This window comes from Thalassophryne amazonica, chromosome 6 (assembly GCF_902500255.1).
Source record: "Thalassophryne amazonica chromosome 6, fThaAma1.1, whole genome shotgun sequence".
Lineage (NCBI taxonomy): Eukaryota > Metazoa > Chordata > Actinopteri > Batrachoidiformes > Batrachoididae > Thalassophryne > Thalassophryne amazonica.
Window position 1 is genome coordinate 90,223,641 of NC_047108.1, and position 14,184 is coordinate 90,237,824.

At 37.9% G+C, this 14,184-nt stretch overlaps 1 protein-coding gene across 3 annotated transcripts in view; it reads left to right on the top strand.

Moving 5' to 3' along the window:
- The window catches only part of LOC117512625 (IQ motif and SEC7 domain-containing protein 1-like), a 364,856-nt gene that overhangs the window by 83,412 nt on the left and 267,260 nt on the right, over positions 1-14,184 (top strand). For 2 of the 3 annotated variants that reach the window (XM_034172769.1, XM_034172775.1), the window contains exon 2: positions 9,527-9,556. The exons of the other annotated variant lie outside the window; for it this stretch is intronic. In XM_034172769.1, the coding sequence (XP_034028660.1) occupies positions 9,527-9,556 (30 nt within the window). The remainder of the gene's footprint in view (positions 1-9,526; positions 9,557-14,184) is intronic. 3 annotated transcript variants of the gene reach the window in all.

The window sequence follows — 14,184 nt, forward strand, 5'->3', positions numbered from 1 at the left end:
ACTGTAACAGAGGAAGAAAATGCTGGAGTAAAGGAAAGATTAGAGCGACAATTTGGGTTTAAGAAGCTGGTTTGTTTAGGTTCTGCTCTTGGAGATTTGGCTTCAGTTTTGTGTGTTGCAGAGATTTTCCTGTGAAATTATATTTCCTAAAAGATTTGGTGTTTCATGCATTATTTTCAGGAAGCACTTTGTGCAGTGTGGTGGCCAAGTGGTTAGTGCACTTGTTTCCAGAGCTAGTGCAGTATGTTTACCACTGTGTTACATCACCTTTCCTTCTAACAACATTCAATAAGTGTTTGGGAACTGAGGACAATAATTGTTGAAGCTTTGTAGGTGGAATTCTTTCCCATTCTTGCTTGATGTACGACTTTAGTTGTTCAACAGTCCGGGGTCTCTGTTGTCGTATTCTGCGCTTCATAATGCGCCACACATTTTCAATGGGCGACAGGTCTGGACTGCAGGCAGGCCAGTCTAGTACCCGCACTCTTTTACTACGAAGCCACGCTGTTGTAACACGTGCAGAATGTGGCTTGGCATTGTCTTGCTGAAATAATAAGGGACGTCCCTGAAAAAGACGTTGCTTGGTTGGCTGCATGTGTTGCTCCAAAACCTGGATGTACCTTTCAGCATTGATGGTGCCATCACAGATGTGTAAGTTGCCCATGCCATGGACACTAACACACCCCCATACCATCACAGATGCTGGCTTTTGAACTTTGCACTGGTAACAATCTGGATGATCTTTTTCCTCTTTTGTCCGGAGGACATGACGTCCATGATTTACAAAAACAATTTGAAATGTGAACTCATCAGACCACAGCACACTTTTCTATTTTGTGTCTGTCCATTTCAAATGAACTCAGGCTGAGAGAAGGCGGTGGCGTTTCTGGATGTTGATGTTTGGCTTTCGCTTTGCATGATAGAGTTTTAACTTGCACTTGGTGTAACGACGAACTGTGTTAGCTGACAATGGTTTTCTGAAGTGTTCCTGAGCTCACGCGGTAAGATCCTTTACACAGTGATGTCGGTTTTTAAAGCAGTGCCGCCTGAGGGATTGAAGGTCACAGGCATTCAGTGTTGGTTTTCGGCCTTGCCGCTTATGTGTAGAAATTCTCCAGATTTTCTGAATCTTCTGATTATATTATGGACTGTAGATGATGGAATCCCTAAATTTCGAGCAACTGAACGTTGAGAAACATTATTCTTAAACTGTTGGACTGTTTTTCATGCAATTGTTTGCAAAGTGGTGATCCTCGCCCCATCTTTGCTTGTGAATGGATGGGCCTTCTGGGGATGCTCCTTTTAAACCCAATCATGACACTCACAATTAGTGTCCTCAGTTCCCAAATGCTTTTTGAGTGTTCTTAGAAGGAAAGGTGATGTAACACAGTGGTAAACATACCACTGTCCCAGCTTTTTTGAAACGTGTTGCAGGCATCCATTTCAAAATGAGCAAATATTTGCACAAAAACAAAGTTTATCAGTTTGAACATTAAATATCTTGTCTTTGTGGTGTATTCAATTGAATATAGGTTGAAGAGGATTTGCAAATCATTGTATTCTGTTCTTATTTACATTTTACACATTGTCCCAAGGACTTTCTCTCAGATTGCTCAGACTCAGGATTGGCACAGCTGTCACACTCAGCACCGGTTTCCTTCAAGGCTGCATGTTGAGCCCATTGCTCTTCACCTTCTACCTCTTTAACTGCATCCCTGTCCACACTAGCAACACCTTCATCCAGTATGCGGATGACACCACAGTGGTAGGCTGTATCACTGGAGGAGATGAGTGAGGTGGAACAGCTGACGTTGTGGTGAAGAGAAAATAATCTGCTCCTGAACACATCCAAAACCAAGGAGCTAATCATAGACTTAAAGAGAAACAAAACAGATATTCAACCCATTATCAATGGGGGGAGACCTGTGTGGAAAGGGTCAGGGACTTCTGTTTCCTTGGAGTCCATATAGAAGAGAAACTGACCTGGGCCAGGAACACCACACATTTGGTAAAGAAGGCACAGCAAAGACTCCATTTTCTGAGAATCCTCAGGAAAAATAACATAAACCAGAGATTGCTCGTGTCTTTTTACCGCTCCTACCATGGAGAGCATCATCACATACTGCCTCTGTACGTGGTTTGCCAGCTGCCTGGGGGCAAACAGGAAAGAGCTCCAGAGGGTAAACAAAATGGCAGAGAAGATCACTGGGTGCCCTCTACCCACACTGGAGGACCTTCACGGCTCTTACTGTCTCAGGAGAGCCAACACCATCCTAAAGGACTCATCCTACCCTGCCCACTCTCTGTTTGAGCTACTGCCATCAGGGAGACAGGACCATTAAACCAAGTACAAATAGATTGAAAAACAGTTTCTACCCAGCTGCTGTTAGAGCTTTGAATGCCACTGGAACCAAATAGCCAGATCACATGTCACACTTGAAATGAGTGCAATATTTGTTTATGTGCAATATCCACTGTTTTGCACATACTTTTCTGTTTTTTATATATAATCTCTCTTTTGCTACTACGTACTTATATTTTTTTTTAATTTGCCCTTTGAACACACCTTTTCCATTCTGTTTAATTTTATGTTTCTTTTCTTTTCTTCCCCAGACTTTTCAAGCCTGCTTACTCAGGTTATATTTGCACTGAAAGGCTTGCACTTTACCTTTTGTTGTACCTTTTACAATGACAATAAAGAATCTGTATCTGTACCTCTGCAACCGCAACAAACACTGCTTCTGCTTCAGATTTTTAATCCAGTTGGAGCACAATCGAAAAACTTTCAAGCTGTACTCACTAAGAATACTCTGTTTAACCCTCTGGGTTAGACCAAGCTTTACTAAATTATAAATAACTTTTTAATGATATGAGATAGAAACTTACTTTTTTTTTTTTTTGCTGAAAAGTTAACTCCGCTGACTTTCGAGACAGCCATCGGCCATCTTTGTACTCCTCATAGAAGCTGTGTGATGACATGCACAATGTGAGTGTCCAATTGGAATTGGTTCACCGTCACATGGTTTTCCAAAATCTAATTGTAGGGCAGATTTACTGCACATGAAAAGCCAAAGATCGTTTTCAGGAGTGATATGTTACTAGTTGGCCTGTTTAAATAGCCCCCTGGGTGCTCCAATGAGTACATACTATTAGTACATACTCAGTGTGCCCTGCACCATTACGCACAGCCATCAGTGAAAGCAGGAGCACACGAAGAGCCTCTGATGACAATCTCACGTGCTCAAACAAAGAGTGTGTAACTATTAGGATTCCTCCACTAGTTTGCATGTGAATGTTAATGGATAACTCTGTTGCTTTGTCTGCATAAAGCACTGTTTACCAAATCAAAATAACAAAACGCATAGACCATTTTGTATATATTGTTCAAAATGTGCATTTGTGTTTGTTTGAACCTTTTTGTTGTACAGTCTTTCACACCAGACCTCAAATTACCTTTATAAAGTGTCAAAACAGTTGTTTATTATAGTTTGCTGTGTGTTTTGAATAAATGTGTGTGTAAAATTATTTTTCGCTTTATTTTTTCCTTGCCTATTTTTGATTGTAAACTTTTATTACACTTATAAAACACAACAAAAACATATATATTCTGAAAGCACAGGTTGTCCTGAAAAAAGAGACATAAAACTTGATTGTGGGATGCAGAGAGAGCTGTTAACAGCAATAATAAAACATTTATGCCAGGCGAGTGAACTTTCCAAAAAATGCCAACGAACCCCAGAGGGTTAAAGTTGCTTGAACATGATTGAAACTATTAAGACTATGAACACCCCGAGGTCACCACGCACTAGCAACAATTTGGCAAATCAGGATGAAATTTTTGAGCAACTCGAAAATTTCACCCTGATTTCAAAACGAGTGCAAATGATGACCGTACCTACTATATATACCAAGTTTAGTCAAGATTGACAAAGATGGAGCAAGACATTCCTTTGGTGCTTCACAATGTGTCCCAATTTGTTCTTTCGGATGAACCGGGGGAGGAACTACACTCTGTGGAATAGCACTATAAAGCAACTTCAGGTTTTTACTACTGTAATGTAGCATGTTGACACTAGCTACACTTGACTTTCGTGCACCACTGGGGGCAGCACTACATACAGTAGCAGAAGGTGCAGTATAGAAGTGTAAATAGTTCAACTTTCCCATTCGGAAGCAACATGATGGTACTAACAAATTTTGAATAGAGTGTATGCAATGTTCAAACGGGTACATTTACACCACCTACCACTATTAGACATGTTTGTTTTTAGCGAGAAGACAAAGTTAACATTCCTGTAACCAGTCTCATGAGAGCCTCCTACTGAACTTGGAACTTTTATGACGAGCATAACTCAGACAATTTCTAATGTTAAAATTGAGCTATTAAACGATTCATAGTACCTTTAGATCTATTTAGGGGTCTGTGTATCGATGTAGTCATATATTTTACTTCACTTCCTAACAGAAATACACCTAATTATCATAATAAATTATATACTCCCAAGTCCTGCTTCACTGATGGACCACCTGCTCATCCCATGATGCTGTGTTCCTTCTTCTTCTCGGTCTCACCTATCTTTGTGTGGCTTGTTCTGTGGCTGTCAGGTCTGCATGGGTTGAGGTTTCAGAGATGGATATATTATTCCTGTAAAAGGTTGTAAAATATCTTTTTGATCTGATCAGTTGCTTTTTGTCTGCCATGTTTGTGTGTATTCAGCAGTCTCAGTAATTGTCACTGGATCAGGATAGCAGCAAAATATGTCAGTGAATCTCAACCCTACCAGCACATTATATTGATTCCTTTTGTGACTTCAATGCAGCCTACATCTACAGTCATCATGGGGAAATACTAAAATGCTGGTATATTTGTTCCCTGTTTCACACAATAATCAAAGATGTTTTAGCCATTATTTTTTTTTTTAGATTTAGGCAGATTATAAATTTTATAGATTCATTTTTTAAGATTTAGACAATTTTGCATGAATAAAGAATGAAGATGATGGCGTGCAAGAAGAGAGTTGCAGAGTTTGTTAGTGGAGAGAGATTTGGCTTGTTAGGTACAACGCAGTCGAAAGCATCATTATCTGTCTGAAGTACTCTGACAAAAATCTAAAGATTTTCAGCCTTCTGAGTCAAAGCCGAGCAGCGACATAATGGAGTAGTCAGTCCTGCCTTCTCGCCATCTATACCTCATTGTTTTCTCGATGTGGAAAGTAGAAGAGGGAATGTAGAAGGCTCATAAATTTATCCTGATGCAGTCACTTTGTTGCCCCTTAGTGCTTTGGTTCACAGAACAGGCTACATTTTATTCATGTGCCTTGAAGAGTATTTCCTTGATTTTACAGCATCAATTACTGCAGTCTGTTTCAAAGAAGGGCTGTGAAGTTTCACAGCCGAGCCTGCAGAGTGACGCTCTTTAGGGCTGTAACTATCACTTATTTCATAATCATGCACTGAATAGAGCATCATTTTTACTTTTAATATAATTTGGCAATTGGTTAAAAAAATTACGATATTCAAGTGTGCTTTCAGTATTTAGTTAGGCTCATGTTCTCTTGAGAAAGGCAGAAATAAGATTAACTACAATGTTTTTTGTTTTTGGTTGTTTTTTTATTTAGTTCATTTTTTGTTGGTTGAAGGAACTGTAAAAGAACTTTAGGGCTGGAAGTAATAATTATTGTAACTGATTAATGATTTCTTTTTGATTAATTGATTGATCTCATGATTACCTTTTGATTCATTTCACAATTATTTTTTAATTAATTAACAATTCATTTTTCAATAATCCAATAATCTCACGGTTATCTTTTTATTAACTGAATAATGTTATTTTTTGATCATTCTATTGAATGTTTTCGAATTATTGGTTGAATCCTTTGGTTAATTTTCCAGCAAATCAAAGTCAGATTTCACCAAATAACTTTCAATCCTGTATTCAGATATTTTACCAGAAGCATTTATTTCACCAAAAAAAAAAAAAAAATAATAAAAATAAATAAAAATAAAAAAATCCAATATATGAAGAATATAAAGTGCAACAAAATTAATATGGGATGTTTGGGGGCATTATGGAAGAAAAAGCTTTGCCTCTTCCCGAGAAACCAAAAGCACAAAAAATAACATTGGTGGCATATTTAATGATGCAACTAATTATTGTTTTCATAATTTACTAACCAGTTGAATATGTTGTGGATTATTTGGTTGGTTGTTTGACCCAGGCAGTAATATATATATATATATATATATATATATATATATATATATATATATATATATATATATATTTGGGGACTGTGCGGTGGGTCTCATGACTGTTTACTTTGTTGTGGACAGCAAAAGTTATGAGCTGTGTATTTCCTCAGTAATCGTGCATTAAGTGGACTTACCGGCAGTTGCTAAAAGTGCTAACACCGTTAGCATACAACATTAAATAAGACAAGCGTTTCACTCAGCATCAATACTGCAACAGGGACATCTTACATGATCCATTAGGAATGTTCACCACACAACATGCCAGATTATTGCAGGTGTTTGTAATAAAATACTCCAAACAAACAGATACAACAACACAACAGTGAGTGACCGCTGCAGTACGTGACAATGGTGGGAGGCTACAAGAGGGGGAGGAGTCGCTGAACGCAGCAACTGTCACTCAAAACAAACACACCCACAATTATGCAGACCTTTTTTGCTTAAGATGTATTTTTAGATGTAAGATGTATTTATTTAAAGTTAGGGGGAAAAAAAAAATCACTCCCCGTACAGTTGTCATAGATTAGGAAACTACCTATAGTAGTACAAAAACATTTTTTGTACCAGGCTGTAAACATGTTTATTTCTGCTTTTAAGTTGAACATTTTAACATACAGTTCTATAGGAAAGTACTCTGTTTTGGAACCAGCCTCAAGCAGCCAGTCAAGGACCTGCAAGAAATATGACTTCCGCATTAGAGTCAAAATTCACACTCAGGTATTGGCGCTTGGATGGAGCATGGGTGGCTCGGTGTGTGATGAAAGAAGCCTGAATGTGCCCTTATTTTTTAGTCCAAACCAGCTAAGCTAACAGGCTAACCTTGGTTTGGGTGTTTATTAAATCATATTTTTGGGGACTGCACAGTAGTTTTCATAATGGTTTACTTTGGTGTGGGCATTAATAGTATTGAGCTGCATTAACGGGACCTAATGGATCAGGCTACTAATAGCTGCTAAAAGTGCTAAATGCTGTGAGCATACAACATTAAATATGATGAGAATTTTACATAGTGCAACCATTACAACAGGGATGTCTTAGGTGACCCTTTAGGATGTTTCACCACACAATGAGACGTGTGGTGTTTGGAATAAAAGGCTCAAAATGACAGACAGAACTCCATAACAGCAAGCAGTCGCTGCCAGCGGATTCTGCTGATGCTGTGAGAAGCGGAGACGCTGAACTCAGCCGCTGTCACTCAAAGCAACCACGCCCTGAATTATTAGAACGAAATCTTCACCCCCCAACTGCAATACAGTTGTCATAGAGGGGGGAAACTATATAGAGACCAAAACTGTTTTTTTGTTGTTTTTTTATTTTTATTTATTTTATTTTTTTTGTATCATGCTGTAAACATGTTTATTTCTACTCTGAAGTTGGACATTTTAACATGGATTTGAATGGGAGCCTGCTCACTTTTGGAACTACAACTTTTTCTTCTTCCCGGTGGGAAGTTGTGGAAGCTTACCGCTTGATTACATCATGCTTCCTCCCATTGATGGTTTTAGAGTATCTCATAATCCTTTGCACGCTTGGGGAGGGAGGCTTGATAATGGCTCAGCTTAACTTTAACATTGAAAATGCCATAGACATGTTAACATCAAACCCATTTTTAAATTATAAAAATCATGTATTAACTCTTTCAGAAGACCATAACAGGTTGGTTTAACATAAAAAAGGTAAATTAAGATAAAGTGAAATAAAACAAAGAACCAACGAAGCAGCAGATTGAAGATCGAAGCACTGCTTCATTGGTTCAAGATTCAAGCAAAACTACGCTGCAGAAACGCTTGATTACAGACCCGCTGCAGGGTCTGTAATCAGTGTAGAGAAATGATCACTTTCCTGACAAACACCCCCCAAAACAACAGCCACTCAGAAGGATCAATAAGGGAATCATTAAGCAAAAAGGCTATTGATGTTGATGGATCGACTCATTTCTTAAGGATACCCGAAAAGAGCCGGTTCCCGACACACAACCCTAACATCAACACGTTTTTTTTTTTTTTTTTTATAAAACTCACATTAAAGACTCATGATAAATACATATTTTGGTTGAACTCACCTCCATAACAACGCAATGTTGCAAACAAGTTGCGGCAAACGCTTGTTTACACTGACAATGACATCTCGGCCTCCCTAGCGAGAACGTGATTACGTGCGAGATTTGACACCGTAAAGGCATCAGAAGTACTCAGTCTTGCACTTACTGACTTTCATTCCCCTTCTCTCCAGAGCATATCTCCAACTCTCTAGACTGCTCCCTAATCTCACTATTCTCTTATAGCCTCAGTGCTCTCGCTACAAAACAAACAAACAAAACCCACAATGCAGAGAGTATGAACAAAAGGTATTTCATGTTGCAACCTCAAGTTTGTAGTTTTTCTGTCTTTACCAAAGGATTAAGATTATTATATAAAGTTATGAAATGTCATTTCTCCCAAAGCTGATGCAGCTAAAATGTAGTTGACAGCCTCAGTGCTCGTCAGGAAACACTACCATTTGACCAAGGTCTTTCACGCATTTTAACAGAAATTTGTCATGAATACATTTTTTTAACTTGCTGAACGAGACAGAAAAAAAGTATGCCAATCATAATAGGAATGCTTAACTGGTCAGTTCATTTAAAAAAACAAAAAAACAAAAATGAACTATGTTTATAGCTTAATCCTTCAATTTATTACTCCTTTTTGTAGCCATTCCAGTTGGGTAGTAATTGCTGATACTTACCTCCTAGCATACAGAGTCAGGCTATTTTGCTTTAATTTAGGTCCAGTAATTGTATTTATAACAAAGTAGGCATGAGCAGTGAGATAATCCAAACTCTGTAAAACCATTTCTCGTATCTCAGAGGAAATAAACACTCTTGTTGTAATAACGCTCTTCTCAGAGGAGACGTTTGTGGCAGACTGAGCGGAATATGAACGTAACTCTGACTGTCACACCTAATTTAAAGTATATAAAGCTTAATTTCAAAGTGACCATTTCTTCAGTGGTCAAATTGCTGTGTTCCATAACACAACACTTCTCTGTGCCAGATAGTAAACGAGGTTTAATGTGGTTGTTGAATTAAAGTGGCATGTTTTTTGCTAGTTTTATGCTACTGTGTACATCTTGAGTGACATTACTGGCATGTTCATCCATCTTTGATTTTTTTTTTTTATTATATTATTATTATTTTATTTATGCTATATGCTTCATAACAATCATTGAACTTGTGTTTTTTTTTGTTTTGTTTTTGTGTTTTTTTTGCTTTTTGTTTTGCTTTTTCTTCTAGGTCTGGTTGTGACTCTTCCAGAATGGTCAGGTATGTTTAGTGCTGTACCTCATTTAAAATCATGTCCCAATCCATTTGCAGACAAGGCATGTTTCTGAATAATTGTTCTCAGATTTATTAAACACAAGTCATTGGTCTGGGTTTTCTCCTAATGGTCCAGTCACACGGCATGCGACGATTCCTGAACGAAGGGAAAAAAGTAAAAAAAAAAAAAAGTCACAATTTGTTGAGAAAAGGTGGACGAAAGAGCTTTATCACCAAATAGCCTGCGAACCAGGAGCGCAAAAGGGACGAAAGAAGAACTAAACAAAACTGAAGCTAACAATCTCGATGCTTTAAATGAAACACGCCTGAAGCCACTGCTGGAACAGTGTGTGTCTGCATCTCTGAGTTCCAGGACTCGGCACTGGGACAGAGCTCATAGCGCTTGAGTCCTGGAGAAACTGCAAACAGAAGCTGTGGAGATCTGTGCGCACATCGCTGGGTCCACCTGCTCTGGTTCCTTGTCCAGAACAAAAGAGGGATCATCTCCTTCCTCATCAGAATCCACACTGTCTGTCGACACGCTGGGTGCTCCGTCTTACTCCAATTAAAAAAAAAAAAAAAAAAAACTCAGGTCACTGCTATATCACTGTATTACGTTACTAAACTACTGTCCAAACGGGGAATGAATATGTGTAAAGATGATTGAATATATCAGAGCAGTATATTGATCAGTCCGTGTGAGCACGCATTGATTCCCCATGTGCGGTTATTTCCACGAGCTGCCACTGATCCACAACGTGATTTATGCCTTCCAGGACAGCTATTTATATAATCATTTGAATCGTCTACCTGTTGCCACATGCACATAAGGGCTGGATTGTCATTCCTAAACTCATATTGTTATATTTAATAAAAAATAATAAGGGCATGCAGGAGCTGCTGCTGCCGCTGCGTTCAAGTACTGTCTGATATTACAAAACTTTTTTGTTTCAAATCCAGCAGTTGCTTGTGGCAAAATAATTAATTGTATCCACACAAAAGATTCATTCTTCCCTATATAAGGTGCCTGAGCCCATTGAAGCTGACTCCCCACTCAGATAAAAGAAAAAAAAATCCAAACAGCAGGCTGAGTTTGCCCTGTAATTTCCAATGGTACATGAACGCAGCAGCAGCAGCGCTCACAAACCTGTGTGAAAACATTCAGCTGGCCGAACAAAGTCAAACTAAACACTAGCATTACAAAAACTAAGCAAACGATTAAAAAACATCAAGAACGACAGCAAAACAAAACATGGATGAATTGAGGTTTTCGTTCCCCTTTGTTCAAATTTTTCAACAGTTTACAAACCCTGACGAAGCGCCAGCTGCAGGAACGAAGCTGAGCAAAGGTTAAACGATGCCAACGAAAGTCAACAAAAGTCCAGATTTCTTGTTTTGTTTGGGCTTCGTTGCCCTTCGTTAAGTGCCGTGTGACTGGGCCATAAGCTATGGTGATGGAGTTGCAGCCGCAGCTCTGTACTTGCTGCTAGTTCACCAGCAGCACTGTTTCACTGTTACTTTAAAAAAGTAATTGGTTGTAGTTACTAGTTACTTCTCCCAAAAAGTAACTGAGTTAGTATCTGAGTTACAGCATTATAAAAGTAATTAGTTATTTGGTAAAGTAACTATTGCTCCTGTCCTGTGCACCAACAGCATTTCCTGTATATTTGTTTTTTTGAATTGTTCTGTAATTTATGTCTGTAGCATGACCCAAGCAGAGGGTCACCCCTTTGAGTCTGGTCTGCTTGAGGTTTCTTCCTTAGAGGGAGTTTTTCCTTACCACTGCTGCTCTGGGGGTTGGTGAGGTTGGACCTTGCTTGTGTGAGGCGCCTTGAGGCAGCTCTGTTGTGATTAGGCCCTATATAAATGGAAAAAAAAATTGTTACTTTTTAAAAAATGTTTAAATATTTGTTTTCCCCCCACCATCACCTTTTTATTGGATCTTTAAATTCAACTGTATTTTATTATTTATAGTAAAACTGAATATTAAATGTGTTTAATGAATAAAATGGACACTTAATAGAATAAATTATTAACTGTAAATAGTAGAGAAGCTTTAATCTTCAACCTGACTGGGTTGCTTGACGTGAGGACGTTTAGAGTCGTCATTCTTCTCTACAAGAGTCAAGACAGAAGTCAGACTACCAGAGCAAGAATTTTAGCTGAGGAAGCTTCTGCGATTAGAAGCGAAACGTCCTCGCGTCAAGCAACCCAGTCCAGTCGAAGATTCAAGCTTCTCTACTATGTAAACCACCTGGACAACTGAGAGCCTACACAGAAACATTAACCATAAACATTGTACACTGTTTTAATGTTGCTGTGGGACAGTGTGAGACAAGACGATCATCAAATTTAATATTATTGTAGAGATTATCGTTATGTTTATATAGTAGAACAGTCAAACACAATAGATATTTTAGAAATGTTTTATATTTATTGCACCGCAATCCAGCCCCAGATAAGCAGCTAAAACTGAATTAATGAATATTTATTGCACCTCAACAGGCCACCACTGGCCATCAAATAAATCTAAAATGAAATTATGGTTATTCACATGTACATTTCTGCCTTTTATCTCAGTGAGGGGAAAGTACTGTTTGTAGTTCCAGTTGAAAAATGCTAAAGCTGCATGTGCATCTCTGTCACCTGTGCATGTGGGTTTGCATTTGTGTGTGAACTTCCACCCACCTCTGCATCTGGTTGGTTCACCATGAAATTTTATTCTTCCTTAGCCAATCGCCATCACTTATGTGGTTGTCTCAGCACTCTTTCCACCCCCCACCAAAGACAATAAAAGAAAAACTTTGCACCTCAGCTGAGATTCTGCATATGAAAACGGATTCAGTAAGCTTAATTATTGTAATGCACTGCATTTTATCGTAGGTAACGATAATGCCATTGTAAAGATGGAAACAGTAATTACTTAAAATACCCATCACTAATAAAAAAGCAGGTAATAACAGCATTATTCCCATCAGTGCTTACAATACAAGTATACATCAAGTCTGTTTCTGATGTATGGCGCATGTGATACGCTTCTTACCATCCTATCGGGTTGCACTTTCCACAAGAATACATGAGTTGTTCTCCTCATCTTTTTTGCATGTTCATTCTTGATAACAGGCACCGTACAGGCCAGTAGCCAGAAGGGTGAGGGTACCTCCCCCGATTTAAAATTTTTTTTTGTAACGTTCCATTTTTGATGGGATTTTTGAAGACATTTTACATACAATAATGATAATGAAAAAGGTGTTTTAATAACTAAGACACAGGCACCAGTCTTTCATCAGTGTTGTTCAGTCAACAATGGTCAATTTGTTAAGAGACATGTAAATATATGTTTATTTATTTTATAAAAACTAAATAAAATAAAATGAATATATGAAAACATTAAGGATTGAGATTGTGGTTAAGCTTGCTTTTTCCATTAATAATTGCAGAACTGTTCATTTGTACTTACTTGAATGTGCTTGCACTGTGCTCTGTGCAAGTGTAATATATAAAAAAACAAGTATGAGCTTCGAACTTGGTATTAACAAATGCTCTGATTGGTGTAAGAAGTTCTTGATCGGGATGTTGCTAATGGTGATTAGGTTTTTGTCTACTGTCTGTGGCTGCTAGTTTGGGCTTTTATGGATTAATGAAAGCAAAAAAGAAAAGAAAAAAAGATTCCCTGTGAAGTGTAGTCCAAGGTCACTACTGTACTGCTCTTAGCTGGTTTATTAAGGGGCTGTTGGTGGCCAGCAGTTTGTAAGGTTTCATTGTTACCAGTCAACATATGGGCAGATTTATGTTCTGTCAGACATGGCCTTGGAAATGTATTTTCCATGTTGATGGAAGACACTTGTACCGCATAGTTTTTTGTCGTTTTGTTGGATGGATTCTTTTGAGATCTACAAAATCGACTTTCTAGCCTCCATGAAAATGTGCTTAAGGATCCTTCTGTGTGTAGCCAAGGACTCAGTAGGGACATACACCCTCTGTTTCCATCAAAAATTTGTAGGCTATTTCTGTTCTTTCTTGCTGCATGTGCTCCTCAGGCCCCTTTTCGTCTGCTCTAAATGTCCTATTACAAATGTGAGGTGAATTCAGGAGGCCACAGCCAAGAGATGTCTTCCTGTCTTTGTCTTTGTACCTTTAACTTGAGAGAAAAGAGTGTGTGTGTGTGTGTGTGTCTCTGTGTGTCTGTGTTTGTCTTTGTTTGTGTGTGACATTTACTATCTACCACTCTAACATTGGTATGCTAAAGAGGAAAAAAAATAGGTTATATAAAAATTTTATATCATGTACTTTGTAAAATGTTTAATTTATGTTTTAGTTTTCTCACTCAAAGCAGTGTTTGATTTTTTATTTTTTATTATTATTTTTTTTTAGATGTTTTATGCTCTTAAACTTGGAATTTAATTACACGGCTGAAAGTCAACTGTGTACTTTCTGAATAATAATAATAAGAAAGAACTTTATTAATCCTGATGGAAACTGTTTATATGCCAAACAATAAAATTGTTGTTTATATGACAACAATATAAACAATAAATAAATAAATAACAATATAAACAACATATAAACATGTTGTTTATATGACAAACAATAATAATGACAAACAATAAAATTCTACAGTTGTATGCAAACGT